The 22,587-nt window shown below is 43.8% G+C and overlaps 4 protein-coding genes across 6 annotated transcripts; 3 read left to right on the forward strand and 1 right to left on the reverse strand.

Annotated features, from left to right (window-relative positions):
* On the reverse strand, positions 287-10,085 carry LOC8065183 (endonuclease MutS2). 3 transcript variants are annotated; one of them, XM_002466920.2, is made up of 20 exons: positions 9,449-10,085; positions 9,211-9,342; positions 8,540-8,707; positions 8,345-8,428; positions 7,784-7,834; positions 7,338-7,394; positions 7,180-7,262; positions 6,643-6,766; positions 6,510-6,569; positions 6,076-6,318; positions 5,810-5,890; positions 5,592-5,739; positions 5,061-5,188; positions 4,841-4,888; positions 3,479-3,609; positions 2,404-2,486; positions 1,972-2,075; positions 1,796-1,866; positions 959-1,254; positions 287-845 (listed from the first exon to the last, which is right to left on the reverse strand). In XM_002466920.2, exons 1-20 carry the CDS (start codon positions 10,001-10,003, stop codon positions 667-669), a joined length of 2,826 nt encoding a protein of 941 aa, XP_002466965.2. In that variant the 5' UTR covers positions 10,004-10,085; the 3' UTR covers positions 287-666. The 3 variants fall into 3 exon arrangements, 2 of the variants coding, with proteins under 2 accessions (XP_002466965.2, XP_021306034.1); XR_002448815.1 differs by having other exon boundaries at positions 331-845; positions 959-1,250; XM_021450359.1 differs by lacking the exon at positions 287-845 and having other exon boundaries at positions 1,120-1,254; positions 1,788-1,866.
* On the forward strand, positions 10,094-11,973 carry LOC8065184. The gene is made up of 2 exons (XM_021450364.1): positions 10,094-11,275; positions 11,589-11,973. Exons 1-2 carry the CDS (start codon positions 10,117-10,119, stop codon positions 11,618-11,620), a joined length of 1,191 nt encoding a protein of 396 aa, XP_021306039.1. The 5' UTR covers positions 10,094-10,116; the 3' UTR covers positions 11,621-11,973.
* On the forward strand, positions 13,673-14,516 carry LOC8065867. The gene has a single exon (XM_002464349.2). The coding sequence runs from the start codon at positions 13,846-13,848 to the stop codon at positions 14,311-14,313; it is 468 nt and encodes a 155-aa protein (XP_002464394.2). The 5' UTR covers positions 13,673-13,845; the 3' UTR covers positions 14,314-14,516.
* On the forward strand, positions 19,348-20,379 carry LOC8065868 (21 kDa protein). Its single transcript, XM_002464350.2, has one exon. The coding sequence runs from the start codon at positions 19,421-19,423 to the stop codon at positions 20,138-20,140; it is 720 nt and encodes a 239-aa protein (XP_002464395.1). The 5' UTR covers positions 19,348-19,420; the 3' UTR covers positions 20,141-20,379.

Genomic DNA, 22,587 nt, shown 5'->3' on the forward strand with positions numbered 1-22,587 from the left:
TCGAAGCGTTGAGGACGCCGACAACAGTGTCCAACAACTTACCCCGTTCCTCGTTGAGGACGCCAATGACCTTGCCAGACCACCGCAGCTAAAATATGTTATCCAGATTACTGTGTGATTCCTCGAGATTATCCACAAACTCAGATGAGAAACTGAAGACACGATAGAGAAGTTGCTTCAAACCGGCGCCCAAGCTATTCTTTGTTTGGGCAACACCGACGCGGATGCGCCGTACTGCAAATTCTAACAGATGAGAGACTGGCCTGATAGTGATTTCTACAGATGATGATTGACCATAATTTCACGTGCAGCACAGAAACATCTCTACAATGTGGCCAATTTGGTCCAATGACCAACTAGTGCTAAACTATTTCATTGGCATGCTACTACAATTTATAAATTAGCGATGAACTGTATTGCATATACAAGTGATAGTCTCAAGCTCCTTTTCTAAAAAGTGATATTCTGAAGCTGTTCTCAAACTGTGCTGAAGGGTTTTAGAGTACCGCAAGTAGTTTGCTAAGAAATAAAATGCATGCAGATAACGAATCTATATTTTCACTTGAAAGACTATATATTAATTATTGCTGAAAAATGAGGCCAGTGAAATGGTAGGAATTGGATGAAACAGCATATGCATACTTATCTGAATCTCTGCTAAATGTTCTATCTGGATACTTTCCGCTTCTGAACCTTAACATCTTTCAACTTTAGTTTGAGTTTCATCATACCGGCTTGGACTTGAACTTCATCTTTGGACAAATCTATTTTGACTACAGTAGCTTCGTTCTTGAGCTTAGGAACATAGACTGAATCTCCAACTTCCGGAACCCCGCCTTCATCATCTAAGTATAAAAAAAGGAAGGAAACCTTGGAAGTTTAACGAGTTTTCAGAATGTGTGGAGATTAATAGTAATATAAAAAACAAGAGAGTTCCATATAATGCTCTGTACTTTACCGTTGGTTGCCATGCCCAAGTTGGTATCTATGTTCTGTGTCTTTCCAATGGCAGAAGTATTTGCCAGCACATGATCCTTCACTGTATCAGATTTGGCATCATTCACAGCCTTCTCTTCTTTCAGTCTTTCAGCTATAGCAGATTCCTGGAGCTGCTGAAACTTCTTACGAATGATAGAACGGGCCATAACAGCATACTCTGAAATTACTCTCGCCTTTCGTTTTCTCTGAGCAGAAGTGTGGTCTACAATATTCTTTTGTGCCAGTTCCAAGTTGTTATGAAGCTCCTTGGACTGCCTGAGACATCAATGGATAGAAGATATCATTTGACTGCCAGTTCCAAGGTCCACCTCATAAAGAAGTCACATTAGACAAGCAGTTTACACACCAAGGTATGAGAAAATATATGGACTCAAAGTTCAGTTAGAAGGCATAGAAAGCAATGATTGAACAACAAGCATCCCGCAGTCTGTTATATGCGTTTTTATTTTTTTCGAGATGGCGGCAAGAGATTCGCCACAAAATACATTAGAAGGTAAGGAGAGGAAAAAATACAAAACAACCATACAACTTAGCACCCTGCAGACCCCACAACAGATAAAACTACGACCTCCCCCAAAGCCCCCAAGCCACCAGCAGCTGCACACCAAAGATGCAGCCAAGAAAAAACTACCCACTGAAGGAGCAGCACAATGTGTAATAAAGAAGGTATAGCCGTATAGGTTGAACATTATAAAAAGAAAAAAAAAGCAAGGATGTGTGGCGTGGAAAGGTAATCACAGCATACTCAAACATAGAACTGTAGAGTACACAAATCTATGTATAGATACATTCTCACATAAGAAGATATTGTGCCTCCTGAAGGTGTTGTTGGTATTCTTGTTTGAATCTTTCCATGTCCATTATCAACTGCAAAAGATGAACTTCGAGAGTTTAGATCATAACAAGATATTTTGGACAACAATTTAACCACGTGCAAGTTCTAAGTGCAGAGAAGTGCCCGAAAAAACATACAGCATTTATCTCTGCACCAGCTGTTCCAAGTAAATGCCTGGAGCTTTCTACTATATCCAAAGGCAAACCCAGCCTTTCAGCAATATTGATTGCATTCGAGCGACCTACATGTGTAACAAAGCATGGACACGAAAGAAGTTCAAGAATAATGAAATAATACCAGGTGTTAGTGCAAACAAGTCATAAAGCCATTCAGCTAGTAGGAAGGTTTGAGGACATGAGGATTGATGGTCACAAATATTACAAGCATATGAGGTGTCCTATTAGTTCATTAGGGAAAAACGAAGGTAAGATTGATAGGCTAAAATGACATCACCAACACAGAGTTATTTCCTAAGGCTTAACTTTTTCCATGGCATTGACCACTGAGAGTGCCCAAGCAAATCTGAATACTTAAATGATTCAAAAAGGGAAAGGGAAACATAACGCAACCTGGTATTCCCCATAGTATCTTGAATGTAGGCTTTAGATTCTCTTCATCAAATTCCATGCATGCATTCTCAAATGAGTTATTGCTGCAAGTACTAACAACAAGTTATGTTTCCCAAAATTTAAATCAATATTGTTCAACATTCAGTATTAGTATTTGGTAGACAACAACTAGTTTGTATTTACTATTGTTTTTTACGAATCGCTAAAGTGAAATGCATCATGCAAAATATTTATTTCTTTACTTTAAGCAGTAAGAAACCATGAAGTGGTATCAGCATCAAGGGACACAAGTGCAATCTATATCGCCTCACAAATAATAACTTGAACAAGACTTTTTTTCTCTCGAACATGCAGGAAAGCTGTGTATCATTATATTAAAAAGAAAAAGAATAGGTAAAGAACCCCGGTTACACCCACATCTACACACCCATAGGTTGTTCACAAATTACATACAGACCTTTTTTTCTTACAAGGACAAACGACATGGAACGACCTAGTTACTAGGGACAAGGGCCAACAAGGAGATCCCTCTCGCACCAGCCAACATCCAAGCAGACCTTAGCAGTAAAACATGTGATCCTGGCCAGTAACTAACAAGCAGTAATTCGCTCAACCTGCATCCAAGTCTTATCATGACTGCATAACAATATAGTGAACACGGACTAATCAAGTAACCACTAATCATTCATTTTTGCACTTGGACAAGCCAGAGTTAGTTCTGATGTTGGCAGCATTGCATCAATGGTGTTATAGGAGTGCAAATGTGGTAGATGGATTATTCTGTGGTTCAAATATTTCTTCAAAGGAAACAGTGAAAGAAGAAATTGTTTATAGGTCAAGTATATGGCTGGTCGAATTTAGTCTTAGTTGGTGCTTGATGCATAAAGAGGAAAGAACAAATAATCTATACCTTGTATCATCATTCCATTTTGCTGCATAGCATATGGAATATACCCAAAGCTTATAAATTAATTCAATCCACACACAAAAAAAAACATAATTTAAGTACAAGTTCATGGTTACAAATTTATTCTACCATAATACAAGATAACTTTGAGCTTGGAATGATAGGAACCTGTATTTTAGTGTTTTAAGTTCTCCATGATGTGTTGTTGCTAGAGTCAGGAAGGAGCCAGCATCAGCAAAAGACTCCAAAAGAGACATCCCCAGAGCGGCTCCTTCAAGTGGGTTTGTCCCAGCACCTACCTGAAAATGTCACCATAATTTTTTTAAGAGCTAAAGTTCAAAAGAAGGTGATTGAATCACTAGACAGCCCTTCAGCAACAAAATTCCAGTCATGAATTCGAGTATTCGACTAAGTTAGATTTTTTTTTCTCGAACGACGCAGGAGAGCTGCGTTGTCATTTCATTAAGATAGAAAGAACAAGAGTACAAAGGGCTGGGGAAAGAAACCCAGCCAAAGTAAAAAAAAACACAAATACACTCAAAAGGACCCAAGACCCTAACACCTAAGAAGCTGAAGATATTGACCAAGATAGAAAAGAAAAAAAAACCTAAGCTTAGATGCATGCACCAAAGACTGTACTCATCCTTAGTGGTCTGCAGTAACCCCTGTACATTAGGCAACGAACCTTCAAACACACAAGAATTCCGATGCTTCCAAATCTCCTAGGCCACTAAGACTAAGTTAGCATTGAACACGAATGCATTTTGAGAATCTTAAAATAGAAACAATTGTCACATCTGACTGTTGGAATATATGTGAATTGCGCACCTCTTCCCATCAACTTAAGCTTTTGAGTTGAACTGGTCGGTGCATGCGATTCGATATAGCAGTTCGATCTTGGTTAGCGCAATTAAATGCAATAATTGTTCCTCACTCCTATTCCATGTCTGAGGCCTGAGAGCCTCCATGTGAGGGGGAGTGTTGAAATATAAGTGAATTGCCCACCTCTCCCCATCAACTTAAGTTTTTGGGCTGAACTGGTCAGTGCATGCAACTCAATACTGACACACATAAATGTGTCCACCAATGTTTTAAGACGCTTTTGGTTGAACTGGTCGGTGCATGCAACTCAATACTGACACACATAAATGTGCCACCACCAATGTTTTAAAACTTTGGGCAGGATGATCATAAGTCCTTTATCAGAATGATGTTCTGGTTATGGCATAGCATAATATAAACACCAATGCATTTTGGGTATTTTAGAACACAAAAATTTCCTACACGGCTATGTGCAATAGATATTTGTCATAATCCACAATTCAGAAACATGCATTCTTAAATCTTAGCTTTCTGCAGCATGATTGCATGAGTGATAATAGAGGGAATATCACAGTTTGAAAAAAGAGACATGAATTGCACATAGAGCATGTTGGAAAACATAACCAGCAAGTACTTCATGCTTACAAAAGGCTATATAGGAAACAAGATGCATCCAATATCTATCAAGATGGATGCTAAACTGCTTACCTCATCCAAAAGGACCAAGGACTCTGAAGTTGACTCTGCACGAATGGCCTAATAGAAGAGGAAGGTTTGAATTTCACATTGATAGGCTAGGGATTTAAGACAGGTAGAAAACTATAAATGAAGCAGGATCCTTTTGTGTAATGGTATGTGCATTCAGTAACCATTTCACAGAATTAGGATTTAAAAATTAGAACCAATTAAGACAAATTCTAAAACATACACCAATCTGCTTCAGATGCCCAGAAAATGTAGAGAGTGATTGGGTCAGAGATTGCTCGTCTCCAATGTCAGCATAAACAGCATTGAACCATGGAATTTTTACTGGTTCAGAAGCTAGAATGTATAGACCTGCAGCAGAATAGACACTGTTATGCAGGATATTCCAGCTGTGAACACTTGAGACTTTGTTTGTTTGTTTGGACACTGTTATGTAGGATATTCCAGCTGTGAACACTTGAGACTTTGGTTTGTTTGTTTGGACACTTTGTTGTGCTTCCCCTTCTCTTAACAAAATATGTGCGATGCATGTTCTCGAAAAAAAAAAGAGAGAACACTTAGAAATGTTAGTGGTGAGTACTTATTATCTTTGGTTTCCATTGCGACAAAATGTGCAGTTGGTGACTACATCAATCAGACAAAAATCCCAAACATTAAGGAAAATCTGCAACTGCATAATCTACAGAAGCCTGTATAAGTCAGTAATGTTCACAATGGTGACAGTGAAACAATATGAATATGGTTACTCCATTACCTATCTTAGCCATCAATGATGCCAGGCCAACCGTCTTCAAGCTAATTGTTTTACCCCCTGTATTTGGGCCAGTTATGACCAAGACAGTAGTTTCTTCAGCAACCATAAAATCTACTGGTACTGGCTGGTCTTTCTCCAATTGGGAAACCTAAAAACAGGCGCAAAAATTATCCAATGAAACTAACAGCAATCATCAGTCATACCAAACAAAAACTAACCCTAAGTTTCATGGAATCAAGGTCTGACGCCAATTGATCTTCTGCAATATCTTGCCCATATATCCTCCTCCTCCGGATCTCCTACAACAAGGAAGTAAAATGACTACTGATCGACAAACAGGAAATGAAACCATTTTATACTCAAGGGTATATTCAGAAGTAAACAGATGTATCCTCGATTTCAACCAATACCCTTTTTGCAGTATTTTGTTATGAAAAAATTAAGAAAAAAATAAGCAGAATAACTTGGAGCCAGATAAACTCACCGCTGTGGCACTTGCAACATCCCTTTTAGCACGATGGATATTTTCCTGATGCCGCTGAAGAAGTAGTGGATGGTATGCATTTGGCATGTACAGTTTCCATGCCTTCTTAGGAAGTTGAGCTGAGGAAATTTGTTCGACAGATCCACATGTAGCACTAGTGACAGTTTCATTCTCAAAGTTTGGCAAATACAGGTCAGGAAATGTTCCATCATATGCTATACTGTATTTTGCACGAGCTGCGATCTGTAAAGAAGTGGTGAAAGTGATGAGTCCAAGAAACTTAGGAAAACATGGGTCAGAAATGCCATTCCACGGTTTCCAAAACTAAATAGTAACTCAAATAATTTCCCATGCCTTGTCAATTTTTTCACTGAGTACTTCAGAACATGAAGTATTAAGATCCATACAAAATAATGATTTAGAACAAACCGCACCTTATCGAGTTTAATTGTTTCCTGAAGCAAATTCTGAATGCTATCAAGATCAAGAAGAATCTGCAAACGAAATATAGAAAGCGAACATAAGAGAACAAAAAGTTATAAAATCAAATAGGCCATCTTTCACAACCTTATCAGTAAGTTTTGATAAGACATCCAGTTCAGCTTTAGCCACTAGTGCTCTTGATTCCTGCAACTCATCGTTCAACGGAATAGCAGCAATTGGTTCTATCATGCTTCCAGCACCTGACCCGCTACAGTACATATATGAACCTTTATCAAAATATATTCTTGAATTACCAGATCAAATAAAATTAGACATGTTCCTTGTACACACTGGTCACAAATTGTTAATAAATTTTGGGGGTTTGGGGCCACATGATTCTTCTGCCAAAAAAATATCATGCATGCAGATGTTATTACTGACAAGCACTGAAGCAGACAAATGAGTGCTAAAAGATATATAAATAAACCCAGCTTCCAAATGAATTGAGTAAAATTTAGTTAGTCATTTTGTAAAACCATTTAAAATTCCAAATCTCCAAATCTTATGGGAATCAGTCAACCATAAAGCAGGAGAATATATATGAGTCATATATTGCTAGAAGAAACAGAAAATGATCTGAGGAAATTGTCATTAATGAAGAATCTATAATGATTGACACACCTGGAGAGCAATAATCCATCAAAAATTGAAGAATTATCCGTGGTTGTTCTAATGCAGCATCTTCCATTTACAATGCATACTTCCTGTAAAAAAACATAGTTTGTAATTCATTGAATATGTTGTTTCCTTAGCAATAAGTGAGCTAAATGAAACAATACCGACAAGGAAGCTTCATCATCAGCATTGCGCATCAACTTGTCCATAAGCTGATATAACTGTAAAATTTAAAAAAGAAACACGTAACTTTTTAAGAATTAATCAACGCCAACAACATTCCATGAAAGAGTAGCTTTATCACCTTAAAATAAAACAAATGAACACCTTAGATTGTAAAATGTGCCTTGTAAATGCAACTAGGGCAAAAATATTGACACTAAGCTAGGATGCCTTATTTCGTCCAGTAACATATAGGACAACATCGAGCTTTTAGTTAGTGATGTAGCAACATAGCTTTTATGCTACAGTTATATTAGTGAAATAGAGCTGGTAATTCAGAAAAGAATAGTCTAGAAGGATAACTTATGCTTCATGCAGCACATCCATGGAATTGGCAATAAGTCAGGCATTACTGAAATTGTAAAAAAAGAAAAGGGTATCCACCTACCCTGCTCTCTAGCCGCTGTACTTGGTCTCGGTACCGTCTTAGCTCAGGGCTCTGGAAAAGAAAAAATTCATTCGAGTTAAGAAAACATAATCCATAGGAACACAATCGCCAAGGCCATAAAAATAGGACGTAAAAATAATAGTCAGGATAAGTTATAAAGAACCATAAGAAAAGAAAACCACAAGACCATGGATATGAGTTACAGCAAACAAATATGACATACTTAGTAGACGCCTAGACCAACTACTAACAATAATATGATTCATAAAGTCACTTCAGTTCAAACATCCATACATTTAGTTTTGATAAATTGAAATTAAAGAGTGAGTAAGCACGTGTGAATGCCTCTGGAATGTCTGGATTAATCTTAGGATGCCGCATCAATTGATCGCAAGGAATTTCAAATATGGATGACTGCCAAATTTCTTGTTTAACCCTCTATTAATTTAATAAACAGAATTGAGTTATTTCTCAGATAAGGCATTCATAAATTTGCGTATGAAATGCTAGCATAACATCACTGAAAAGAAATAGAATTAAAAATAGGGTGCAAAAACCAACTGCAGTATCTTTAACAGAGCCATCATCATCAATGATATCTTGTATGGATTTCACTAGTGACTTGTTAATGACAGCATCTAAAATCTGCAGTTCAGAACAAGTAGATTCAGTACAGTGCACTGTCATGAATGTTTTAAAAAATTAATAATAAGTGATGAAAAGATGCCAGATAGCAAAAAAACAAGATGCACTTACTGTTTCGGTAAGTGTCGTTAATCGACTACGTGAGCCTTCATCCAGCTTTATGGCAGCTTTAATATTTACTTGCAAGGATTCAACAAACAGCATCAGGCTAGCGACTGCCATTGCTTCCAGGCCTTTTATCACGGCGCCCCCAGAAACACAATGTATTGCTGACTCTATCTTCAGGTCAACATACAAACAAAAAGAATCAATAGTGTATTCACACACTACCACAACTAACATGATTGTGCCTAAGTATGTAAAGCAAAATATATTGCTAAGAATAGTGAAATTAAAATGTCATCATTAACAATTAAGATCGAGACTACAAACAGATTCAGAAACATGTGAGTTATTCTCCATGCATTTCGTACTAAATTTTATTTCATATTGGCATATCATGGATACAGTAGTACATTAGTTTCTCAAAAGTAAAAAACATGGAGTAGTATCATAGTAATAAACCAATTCAGAATGAACTTGTGTCTGGGTTACAGAACTTAACTAGTACAAGACACAGAAATGGTGCATAGGGAGCAGTTTAGTAGTTACTTCTACTGAGTACTGATCTCTACGGTTCCTAACAGGGTTAAGAAGCTATGCACAATTTGATTAATGAATTCTATGATAGATTGATAGTATACTGTCAAACCGCAAATATTTCAGGCAGCCTGATTCCTCACCGCAACTGTATCCAACCCCGAGAAATCCATCGCCCCACCAGCATTGTCAAGCAGCCACACGGCCGCCTCCGTCTCCTGGAGCAGCCTCTGGCTCTGCTCATAGCTCACATCTTCCACCTCCCACAGTTGTTTCTGCACCCGCATACCAAACCATACGACGCCTGGCGTCAGAAACAAACCCCCATCGTCGGTACTCCAGCTGCGAGAAATGGTATCCTGGGAGATCGGAGCGCGATACCTTTGTGGCGTCGCGGCCGTGGGCAGTGCCGGCGAAGGAGGCGACGGCGTCGCACACCTTGCCCCATTCGAGGAGGCGGAGGCTGCGGGCGGACGGCGAGAGCGAGGAGGCGGCGGCGAGGGAGCGGACGCGCAGGCGGAGTAGGCGACGCGGATGGGGTCGGACGGCGGGGACGGACGTCGGTAGGAGAGGTGAGGTGAGGGCGGCGATGGAGAGGCGAAGCATCAGGAAGAGGCTGCGACCTGCGAGTGATGGGTGAAAATGGTGCGATTTATTTTTGGATCGAAGAAGCCAAGCGGGGTTGCCCGCCGTTTTTGGATAGAATGGCTGCACGCGGGCGGATGAAGATGAACGACTGGCTTCTCCGCCTCCCTCCAGTTCCAGGTAGTTTTTCTTTTTCTTTTTTTCTTTTCTCTTTCTTTCTAGCAACACTCCAGTTCCAGGTAGTAGAAAATGGGCCAAACTGAGCCGTGATCCAAATTCGGATGGGCCTAAGTGAGCCGACACGGCAAGAAACTCAGGCGGCCGGTTACTATCCCCAACCCACCCCGGCATCGGTCGTCCTCTAAAACTGATTCTATTTGAAGCGCCGGGCGCCGCCGCGCCGGCAAAGCAGTCGGCTCTCCCTATTCTTGTCCCCAACCCCAAACGCTGCGGCGATAGCAACCATGGCCACGCCTCCTCCGCCGCCGAAACTCCAGTGCGGCCGCTCGCTGCTGGATCTACCCGACGAGCTCATCCCTGAGATCCTCCTCCGCCTCCCGCCGCACGACCCTAGGCGCCTCGTTCGCTGCTCGGCCGTCTGCAAGCCCTGGCGCCGCCTCCTCACCGACCCCGCCTTCCTTCGCCGCTACCGCGCGTTCCACGGGGTGCCTCCCATGCTGGGCCTCATCTTCTACCTGGAACTCCCCCGCAGTCGTTTCCTCGCGCGGTTCGTCCGCACCACCTCCTTCCGCCCTCGCACCCTCGACCACGCCGGCTGCTACGTGCGCGACGCCCGCCACGGCCGCGTCCTCTTCAGCAACGCCACCAGCGAGGAGAATGAGGATGAGCTCTTCGTATGGAGCCCCGTCACGGGTGAGCGGTGGGGGCTGGACATGCCGTCCCCGTTCGACTGTTGGAGCGTGGCGGTGCTCTGCGCTGCGGCCGCGCGCGAAGGGGGCTGCGACTGCGACCACCTCGACTGCCACGGCGGGCCCTTCCTCGTCACATTCGTGGACACCGACGACGATGGGAGGACGTACGCCCGCGTCTACTCCTCGGAGACCGGAGCCTGGAGCGACGCGACCTACGCTCAACACCCCAATAACCTCGCCATGGACATGAAGGATCCCAGCGCGCTTGTGGGAAATAGGATCTACTTCCCCGCTGCAGGGAGCAAGACCATCGTGGAGTACGACTTGGGTCGCCGGAAACTCGCATTTGTCGACCCGCCGTTAGCGCACCAAGGTCACGGTATCCTCATGCCGGCAATGGGCGGTGGCCTGGGGTTCGCCAGCGTGCGGGGGTCCCGCCTCTACCTGTGGTCGAGAGAGACCGGTTCCGCCAGAACTGCGGCGGCATGGACGCCGAGCAGGGTCTTGGAACTCAACACACTGCCCAATCGCAGGACTCGTGTCCCCTTGAACCAACCAACTGCGCTTGGCTTCACGGAGATCTTGATGGAGGAATATGTGACTGTGGTTGGCTTTGCGGAGGGCCTCGGCGTCATCTTCGTCAGGACAAGTGCTGGCGTCTTCGCGATTAACCTGGAGTCTGGCCAAGTCAAGAAGATGTCCAGCAGAAGGCCCGGCGTTGTCATTCCTTACATGAGCTTCTATACTCCAGGTAATTTCTAGTAGCCCTGTACAGCATTCTTGCTTAGTTGTGATTTTCAGCAATTTGTCACAAAAGAAAAAACTGTCTATGACTGGAACTGGATACTCAAGAGAATCGAGGTTATGAATGCAGAATGCTATCAAATCTAATATGGTCTAAGTCAGTGATCCAATTTTTCCTGTACAGTGTACTCTCCTCTATAGCCAATCCCAAGCACACGCCAAAGAAGAACCCAATCACATAGATTTTTGAAATCACGACTCAGTTTGTTGGAATCTGAGCTATGGCATGGTTATGAGTTTATCAATTGTGTCTTTTTCAGATCATGCTACGGGCTTACCACCAGTTCCATGATGACAACACTGGGATCCATTCATTCCATGATGGTGAACCTTCTGTTGGTGCATTGGCTTATGGCAGACATGACGCTTCAAGTGCTTTGTTTTTAGCTGAGCATAAGCAATCAAAGAGTGATCATGGTCAATTAGTTGTCTCCATTCCTGTTGAATCCGAAGGATCGTTGTTCCCAAAAAAATAAATATTAGGATCGTGGACTGAAATCTGTGTCAGGTTAACATTCCGGTTTTAAAATTCTTTGGATATGCTTGGTAAGGGAACTTGTGGAACTGATAGATGAATCCACCCTTTTTCGTGCAGTGAACATCTGCCGTTTGCTATACAATCATGAATGATGCTATGCGACTGTATCCATCGTGACTTGACTGATGTTTCGTGAACACTCAACTTGTATCTGCATTTGACAAAAGTTATCAAGCACATGTGCAGCTTACTTCCTAAAACTTATATATATCCTCCAGCATACATCATTAGTGAAAGATATATATTACAGAAAAGACATTACCTAGCCAGTTTCATGAATAACAGCTGTACAGGAAAAATCGTTACTGACAATGTTACTGACATTGTTGAAGAAAACTTAGATGAGGAATCAGGTGTCCCTTGGAGCGGAGGCGATCAAGACGGCGGCCCTTTTTTTCCATAAGCAAGATCCACATGAGGAGAACCAGTTGGTCCCTTTTGCTGCTTATATAGCAGCCCTTCTGATGCTTAGAGCAGGATCTAGTGGATGCTCTGTTGCTTAGTTGACGTGGGCTAGTGCCCCTGTAGTGGGACACTCTTTGTTTTTTGGTGCGCTTTTGTTCTGTTCTCTGGGGGAGCATGTTCTAGCATATGTTCCCTGTGCGTTCATATGTTACTAATGTTAGGGCCTGTTTAGATTGGGGATGAAAATTTTTTGGATGTCACATCGAATATGTCGGAAGGATGTCGGGAGGGTTTTTTTGAAACTAATAAAAAAACAAATTACATAGCTCGTCAGGAAACTGCAAGACAAATTTATTAAGCATAATTAATCTGTCATTAGCATATGTGGGTTACTGTATCACTTAAGGCTAATCATAGAGTAACTAGGCTTAAAAAATTCGTCTCGCGATTCTCAACTAAACTGTGTAATTAGTTTAGTTTTTTATCTACATTTAATGTTCCATGCATGTGTCCAAAGATTCGATGGGATGGATGAAAAATTTTTGGGTGGGGAACTAAACAGGGCCTTAGAAACTGAAAACTCTGGCTTTTGTCGGGTGGTTAGTCGTTCACAAACTGAATTCTGTAATTTTGTTGCTGCGGTAATGAAATTTGGTTTAGTGGTGTGGAAAATATTACTGGAAATACATCAGCAACATATACCAGCAACATTTGAAGAAGACTCGTTACTGATGCTGAGTCTTCTTCAGTATGTTGCTGGTATGTACCCAGTCGACTAGTTTATTAAATATGTATTTTCCAACTGAAGGGAGGTGCAGTACAGTACAGTACATTGATATATTCTGCATTGCTGCCAAACAAGCATGCCCAGGCATATGGTGAGACCAGGCATTTGACAGGACGCCTGGAATTATCTTTGGCTAATAATATGCGTTCAGCAGAACCAATAGAGACTATTTGGGTTTGACTCACATCTTTCTGTACTGATCAGAAATGCAGATCCTAGGAGACCTTCTCTTCTCTGGCCTGCTGGAAGGTGAGAAGGGATTTCAATGGACTAGAGTAGAAGTGTGGAGAGCCCTGATGATCGAAACGCAGTCAGCAGCACTGCCCAGCACTGGGGCGTTGGATACCTGGAGTTGCTTGTTTTATGAAACAGAAACACTGAACGTGGGATGATAGAATAGACGTATGCTCTATTGCCTAGAATCCATTGTTTTTCGGGAGGTGGATCTGGCTCTCTCTGAGAAGCATGGGCATTGCTACCACCACTTCCTGGTGGGCCCAATGGTATAGATGTCACAAATGTACCCATCAGCGGCGTCAGCTGCGCTGAAATCTCTCTCGGTTAACATCTGAACTTTAATATAAAGAAATGGTTTTCTTCGTGCAATACTTCTCATTAAGTGCGTGCTACTAGATCTACAAAAACTTGAATTAAAAAAAAACTCCCCCATTAACGTTTGCAAGTTACAGAGAGAGAAAAACCGTTCCTATAAGAAGCTCTCCTATAAATACTACCCACTGTCTCACTTGATCCTCCAAAGCAAAGAAGAGATTAGCAAGACAACACGATGCATGCCTCACGCACGCGTACGATGCTTCCCGTCGTCGTCTCATTGTGCGCCGTGGCTCTCCTGCTCTCGCCGGCGTCGTCAGCTGATCCGGAATCACTCGGCGCAGCCGTCGGCGGCGGCGACAGTAGTTGGCGTGCGGAAGCACCAGCGGAGGCGCCGGCGGGCGTGGCGGCGACACTGAAATGGACAGAAGACGACGTCGCTGACGGCATCGGGGTGCCACTGCCAGCAGCGGGGAGGCAGGCGTTGAGGCCTCGCCGCCACACTCCTTCCGCGCTCAGCCCTGACGCGAGGCGGGGCCTCGACCATGAGGCTCGCTGCGGCCCGCGCGTGTCGGTGGGGCGGGGCGTCTTCTTCCCGTGGCCCGGGAGGGACCCACGCTGCCGTGGCGGCGCCACGCATGGCGGTGACGCCGCCGGCGCGCCGGCCGTGCACCGGCTGCTTCCGCTGGTCGACGAGCGGTAGCACCAGACAGACACGCACGATTCTGGACGTCGGCATGCGACGTACGCGCGCCCTCACGTTTGAATACAACGAGGAATGTGTGATTCATAAAGAAACGGTTTACAATCTTTCGTGAATCGGCCACTGATAATGTTTATCGAGCAACAATATATACGTCCTGTCACTTGATTTTTCGTGTCGTTGTTCTTGATTACGCCACTAAACACGCCGCTATATCTCATCTTTATTTGTGTGAATTGTGTCTCTGCCAAACTCAAACGACAAATATAGGCGCATCCTTCTGCTAGTCTAGACCTTCTAGTCCAGCAGCCTGGATATCTGATATCTCTGCTGGTGGCTATATTGCCCGCTCCCAACTTTTGGTACGACGTATTTCGGTGCCTTGAGGCAGCTGCATCCATTGAATTTCAGTGCCCGAATGAGTTTTTCTCTCCTGTGCAGCTGCGCTCGTAGAAGTAGGACGTGTGCATGCCGACAGTACCGGTAAGGCAGTTTAAAACCACTATAGGCTATGTATATGGTTTATGTTGAGCATGCAGTACAAGTACCAAGTGCGATGGATGCACCAATCTGTCGCTGTCGATTCTCAAGGATCCAGGCCAGACTCAGCTACAGAGGAAGCAAGTTGCTGACCCAGAGTTTCGATCTATTTTCATCGATTCCAGCCAGCAGTGACCGTGACATACAAATGGCATCCGTATATCCTTCCTTTTGTAAAAAATAATAGTAATAATAATAATATTTGGCCTTGGTCTATAGGTTTTCTAGTTTTTCTAATTTCTTCTTTGGAACGTGAATGATTACCCCTTTGATTTATGAGAAGCAGCAGAAGAATTAGTATAGACTATCAAACCGAAAATTCTGATATTACATATGGTTTATTTTATCATAGAGAGTGTCATTCTTATTTTTTAAGAAGTCAAATATGTTCATTTCATACTAATATTTATGGTGTATATTTAGTACGTATCATTTATATACTGCTGAATATATTTTCATGATAAACTTGAAGATTTTACCTAGCTACAACAATTAGAGCAAGATATACAAAGCATTTCGAACTTCCACATCTACAAATTGATAAAGACTTATATAGTTCTAATTGGCTACATGGAGGTACACCCGATGTTCAAATTGACTAGGAGGTTAACTTGCCAATACGAAAATCTATTTTTTTGGACTACTTCTAAAGGACCGACAGCCGATTTATCATGAGAGAACTTCTGAGAAAGAAGAACATGGAGCTCCCTTTTTTATGTAGTATGTTTGTGCCCTATATGCACCCAATCAACCAAGGAAACTTTGGAACACCACCTTTTCTTGAAGTGTGACTTCACACAAAGCTTGCTGGCTCATAGTGTTAACACCGAGGTTGAACCTTTTATCACCTAGGAACGTTTCAAACAACTGTTGGGAGTACCTTTATACATGAAAATTATCATACCAAGCATTTGAGTCTCAAGAAATGAACACATCTTCACATAAATTCTACGTCTAATCAAATTGCTAGGTCTTTTTCAAGGAGTTTGCGCTGATTATCCATAGATCAAAGAAGAAATATTTTTGTTATAGAAGAATTGCTAGAGCCATATGATCTTTCTAATAATCTTTTTCCTAGAATTATGTTTCTTGCACACTCTTTTTTTTTCTATTATGCGGGCCACCCCTCCTGTTTCTTAAAGAAAAGTTAAGAGCTGGCAATCGAGCGCAGCTAGCCGGGACGCTAGATGCTATTCATCTTCCTTCTCCTCTTTGCCCGCCGCCATCGCCGACCTTGCCTTGGCCGCCGTGTAAGGTCCTAGATGGCTAGAGGGGGGGTGAATAGCCTATTCAAAAATCTATAAAACACTAGAGCAAATTGTTAGTAACACAAATGGCTATAAAAGCGGTTTGCTTTAGCTCTAATTGTTAGGCAAGCCACTTATTGCAATTCTAGTAATTATAATCTCTATGCACTCAAATGACTAGGTCTCTACTCTAACTAAATTGAGAGCTAACAAGATAAACTGCAAGTATGAAAGAGAAGGGAATTTGACTTTTATACCGACGGTGAAGAGTAGAGGATGTTGCCAATCACCAAATAATTAATTCCAACAATATATGTATCAATCAATCCAATTCACCGGGAAACAAGAGAAGACACAAATATTTTTCTCCCGAGGTTCACTTACTTGCCGGTAAGCTAGTCCCCGTTGTGTCGACCAACACCTAGATGGTTCTTCGGTGCGACTTGCAAGCCACCCTTGCAAGGAAACCGCAAGACCCCACTCTCAAGTGCGGTAACTCAATGACACGAGCAATCCACTAGAGTTGGAATTTAGCACTCTGCCGGGGAACCACAACAACCCCTCACAAATATCACCTTGATTGGGGGCGGACACAATCACCAAATCCCCTCACCAATCAATCCAACACCAACCGTCTAGGTGACGGCAATCACCAAGAGTAACAAGAAATCCACAATCCCAACAATCAACTAGTGCCACAAATATGAATCACAAATGCATAAACACTAGGGTTTCCCAACTCCTCTCACCAAAGAGTACCAACCATGGGAATGGAGAGGAGAGGGAGGAGATCCTCTTGGAGCTCTCAAATCGATCTCTAGAGCTTTCTCTCTCACTTGAATGGAGCACAAATCCTTGGGAGTGAGAGAGGAGAAGGGGAGAGCTTTTCTTTTCTTGGAGTTCTTCAAGAGAGCAAGAATGGGGAATGGATTGAGGAGGAAGAAAGGAAGGGGTGAAACCCGACCTTATCCTCTGCCAGCCACTCATCCGACCGTTGCAGCAGCCCAATCTCGCGAGAAATTCCAGTGCGGGTAGGAAATAATTCTAGGCGCACACACTTTTGACCGTTGGCGTGGGTGAACTTTAGTATTGAAAAATTTCCAGTGCGGGGCAGCTAAAATTCCAACCGACCCCTCTCTGTTGGAAGCACAAATACCAGAATATCCAGGTAGGGTAGAGAATAACTCCGATCGACCCCTTGCTGTTTGGGCATGACTACTAGCTCGGTTTTTCAACTCAAAACCCCTTTTTAAAGTGCTAACTTTCCCACCAAGTACCAAAAACAATTGAGCACTTAAGTTAGCATTTTCACAAATGATTTTTAGGGCTTTCTCAAGTATTCTCACCACGTCACTAAGCGCAATGCATATGCAAAAGAGACTCACACTTAGTGGCACTAGATAACCATTGCAATTAAAGATTTCCCCTCTTTATAGTACGGTTATCTATCCTAAATCCACTCACACCCTTTAGGTGTCTTGAGTAGCAAAACAAAATGGCCCTATTAAAAATACCTTTGCCTTGAGCCCATTTTGTTTTCTCTTTCTTCTTTTCAAAGTTGGAGCACTTGAATATCATATTTTGGTCATCTCCGTCACCATGACCATCATCTAGCTTCATCACTTGGTGTGTACCAACCTATCTTTGTATTTCACTCATGACAAAGGTTAGTACACATAGGTTTCATCAATTAACCAAAACCAAACTAGGGCTTTCACGCCGGCTACCTCACCGTCAGCCGCCCACCCCCATTGCTCCTTTCTAGCACTTCCTAATCCCAATCTCGGCGACTTACCTCCTCCTCCCTGCCTGCCACCACCTCCAACCTCACCCTGGCCGTTGGTGACCTCACTGTTGGCCGCCTATGCCGGTCGCTCCTTCTCCGCCCTTCCCTAATCCCAATCCACTGACGACCTAAGTTGTTGTCGTCCCCGGCCGCCATCGGCACTGGCCACTGGATGTCTGGCCCCGTGTGCTCGAGGGCGCCACCGCTGCAGAGCTCATGGCCGGTTAAACCGTCACCACTGTCTGTCCGGCTGCCGTCTTGGCCCCTTCCTTTCTAAGGCCGTTGGGTACTAGTAGTGGCGGCGGCACAACAACGGCGCGGCGGAGCACAGAGGCCCGTCCTCCACCAGCATGGTCGCGCTACGGACGGACGCCCGTGTTACAGCATTACTGTTGGCAATATCCTGTCTGGTTCCATCGTCAGGAGAAGAGAGCAGTCTCCCAGTGTGCATGTAGAGTATATCACACTCACTCACGTGGCGATTTTTCCCCCGTCCGCTGGCAATTCAAGGTGCCTGCAAAGCTTTCGATAACAACGACGGTGTCGTGTTCGTCTCCCCTTCGGTTGCTTAAGCAGCCACCGTATTACCCCACGTCCCACAACAGTGTGTATGATTGATGAGTCAACGCAAGTCACAAATGCTCTGCATTGCATGAACAGCTATTTCAGCCGAATCGCGCCATAATTGTGACGTTGATGGATTCGGTCGACGATCTAATAATGCATGGGAATAATTAATTAATCCTAATGATGAATATGTAGGAGATTGCTCACTATGCAGCCAATCGTTGATACTTAGCTGGATACCGATCCGTTTATCTCGAAATCCAATAGTTAATCTCTGCTCTTCTTTCCGGAAAAGAAGTATCTGCATCTCTCCTCGAAAACAAGAAGCGCTATCTGCTTCACGATGTCGAGCAGGAGCAAGGCAAGCCGATTCAGTTTCGCCTTATCGATCCGTTTTGCAGAACGGACGAAACAACCGTTCGCGGCGACGGCTATAGTTGCACGCAACTGGAACGCGAGGCCAAAGGCTGAATTGTCCCACGCCTCGAGTGCAGCCGCCGGCGATGGCGGCCTGAGACGGAAACAGACGACGCCATTGATTCGCTACGGGGCCCTCACGTACGCGCCCTTGAAAGTAACCACACTGCAAGCTCCGGCGTCCCACGCTCTCCATGCACGCCGGCCCCCTAGCAGCCAGAGAGCCAACCCAGCCGCCGACGAAACAGTGAGACAAACAGTCGCCGTCGCGGCGGCCGATCGATCGATCGATCGATCGAGGCCCCACGAAAGATCTCCCAACACGTCGGCCTTTTGGGTGCAATGCAATGCACGCTGCCCAGGCAAATGACCGTGTTGTGGGCTTGTAGCACCACCATATACGTACGTGCGTACAGGCCACGCGGCCCCACGCCCTTATCCTCCTGGTCCTGGCCCTATATAATAATCCGAGCCCGATTCTCACACCTGCACACACAAACTCTGAAACTCGTACACCACTGCAGTACGAAAACACTCACGTAGCAGCGATATGGCACTGGCACGTACCGCCTCGTCCTCGTTGCTGCTTCTCTTGGTGCTCTCGTGCTGGTGCGGCGCCACGACGGCGCGCCCGGCGCCGACCTCTGACGCCGCGGGCACGGGCGCGGGCGCGGGCGCGGGCTTCGTCAAGTCGTGGTGCGCGGGGACGGAGTACCCAGCGCTATGCGACGCGACGCTGGCCTCGTACGCGGCGGAGGTGGGCACCAGCGCGGCGCGCCTGTCGTGGGCCGCGCTGACGGTGACGCTCGACGGCGCGCGTGACGCGACGGCCGCGATGAAGGGGATGGCGGCGGCGGGCCACCTGGCGCCCGTGGCGGCCGAGGCGGCGCGGGACTGCGTGAGCATGCTCGGGGACGCCGTGGACATGCTGCGACAGTCGGTGGAAACCATGGCGCGCCTCGGCGAGGAGGAGGAGGAGAAGCAGCAAGGGCAGCCGGGGAGCAGCAGCAGGAGGAACGTGAGGTTCCAGGTGGACAGCGTGCAGACGTGGGCGAGCGCGGCGCTGACGGACGACGACATGTGCATGGAAGGGTTCAAGGGCGAGGCCGCGGTGGTGAGGGAGGCCGTGCGGGGGCACGTCGTCGGCGTCGCGCACCTCACGGCCGACGCGCTTGCCATTGTCAACGCCATGGGCAAGTCCATGGGAGTCGATATATGCCGCGGTTCTTGCAAATCCACACCGACGCCGCCGCCTGCTACTGCCCCATAGAAACACCGAAAGCTCCACATCGAGCAAAAAGAAAAATGGTTTCAATCATCCATAGATGTCATATGTCATAAGTGTTGTAGCTTTGCTAAAAAAAGGACCGGCCCTAGTAGCTAAATAAAGTTTTCGACACATGTCTAGACAGATATCTGTATAAAAAAAATCAATCACTACTATAAAATTTTTTTCGTAACAACATTTTCATCAATATATAGTTCAGTAAAAAAACATTTATGATAATATATCACCAATTTTCACTGCCAATCTGTGTGTGCCAATGGTTGATGAAAATATTTGCACTATGTCTCTATAGAAGCCCGCCCAGCTCATATCAGCCGCTAAGAGCTTCTCCACCAGATTAATTTAAACACATCTCCTTACCCTAAAAACAACAATAAAGGGGACTGGGGTGTGAAAAAAATATGCTTCACCAGATCCCCTTTCCAACCCTATCTCTCCTTTTTTTTCTCTCAAACCCATAAACCCCTCAAAACCATCCCTCTACAAAAAGAATCGGCTAAAGAAAATTAAGTACACAAATGATTTGACTTTGTGTAATCATATTTTTTTGATATTTTGATAGAAAATAATTTCATTAGAATTATCGATAACAAGGTGTTGACATCACTCTAGAACTTATAAGAGCATACATATTGTAAGTGGTATAATTCATTTGATTTATTACTTGTAATTGCAACATAATTTTTAAACACTAGGCTTTGCACTTGTGTTTTGCATCAACACCATCATCAAAACTCACATTTTAATTTGGAAAACTATCTGTTGTGTGGCGCACTATCCGTCCACCACTAACGGCTCAGGTCGACACAATTTAGACCATGGGCGGATCTATATAGCTGGCAAGGGGTGCGACCACACCCACGAAAATATGAAAAAGACAGTAATTATGATTAAATTTTCATCATATATCCACCTCTACGATAAAATCTTATGCATTCATAGGCTTAATGCACCTCCCTCAAATTTATTCGAGCTCCGCTACTGATTTAGACAACAATGGACAATCCACCCGAGCACGACCATGCAGCCCCACCTCCTACGCGCATGCCGAGCTATGTGGAGCCATGACATGCATGGGTTCAAATCGGCCAAGCCACCACATGAGTGGGTACAAACGCCGGTGAAAATTTTGCAACTTAAGAAAGGGGTCAAACGGAGTGAGGGACCGAAACCTGAGAGGAAGAAATTTTCTCCTTCTAATATTAGATAGATGTAGATATAAATTTATTACAATTTAATGCAATTATTATATTTGTGAAATGATGGTTGACCATGTTATTCTTAATTTGTACGTTCGTGTGAAAACATGCAAGGACTAACTTGCTGCATAAAAAATAACTATAATTGGAAAATATAATTTTTTGAATAGAACTAGGCAAAGAAGGATATGTTTAGATCTCATCAATTGAAACCAATATCTAGAAGGTGCTTTTTATTTTATTTTAAAATATTTCTAGTTTCTCTGAATTTCTAGGAACCCACGTAGCAGGGCCTAAGCTAAGTGATTTAGAACCAGCTTGGCAGAGCTCCCAAAATAGCGTCCAAGTTGAAAGCTAGGTAGGAGAAACTATGCTAAACAGTTTTTTTACTGAGAAGTGATTTTTTGCACATATCTGTGAAGTGCTTCTTTGAAATGGACTAAAAGGCAGGGAGCTGAAAAAAGTAATTCCTCTTGATTGATTCCATGCATAAAATCATTATATGCATAACTTGAAGTAGGAGGAGCTCAGCAAACTGGCCCTTTACCCTTTTGCTGATTCAACGTGCCGTGAAAAAACAAGAAACCTTTTCTGCTTAGAAATGTTTCTAGTGTCTAACGATTCACTAGTTTCGGAGAACCGCAACTGAAACGACCTAGATTTTTCCACAAAGGGGAAAAATCCTCAGATTCAAATTATAATGTGATAATTCAGAAATTGAGCCATCACATTATCATATATCAGCTGTTATCACAGTCACACATCGTGAAAAAGGAGATTACAACACATTTACTTTACAACTCTTAGTTAACAAGCCTATTACATCGTTTTACTAGCGGAAACATACACGAATCTTTATCAGAGTTGATGTAGCGCGTCAACGGTGAAGGCTCCTCCTTCACAGGCAATCATCAGAGTCGGCGTAGTTTATCAGCGGGCGTAGCCTTCATCTCCGAACCAAACTTGAGCGCATGAACGAGACCACCTAATCCTTCTATTCTCCGTGGTTATCGTCTTAGACCACGTTCAACACCTGCTAAACAATTTTCAGTACGATTTGTACTGGCCACTGGCTCCCACCCTATGCTTTTGCGTAAGCTTTGTGGTAAGTGGAATGCAAAGGGGTAGATCAAGAGGCCTATAAATATGGTTGTAGTCTTTCCTATGCAAGTTCATCAATATTTAATAATAATATTCATCAGGTTTTAATCCATCTCAACCACACATCCA

The sequence above is a fragment of the Sorghum bicolor genome, chromosome 1 (genome assembly GCF_000003195.3).
Source record: "Sorghum bicolor cultivar BTx623 chromosome 1, Sorghum_bicolor_NCBIv3, whole genome shotgun sequence".
In the NCBI taxonomy this organism is placed as follows: Eukaryota; Viridiplantae; Streptophyta; class Magnoliopsida; order Poales; family Poaceae; genus Sorghum; species Sorghum bicolor.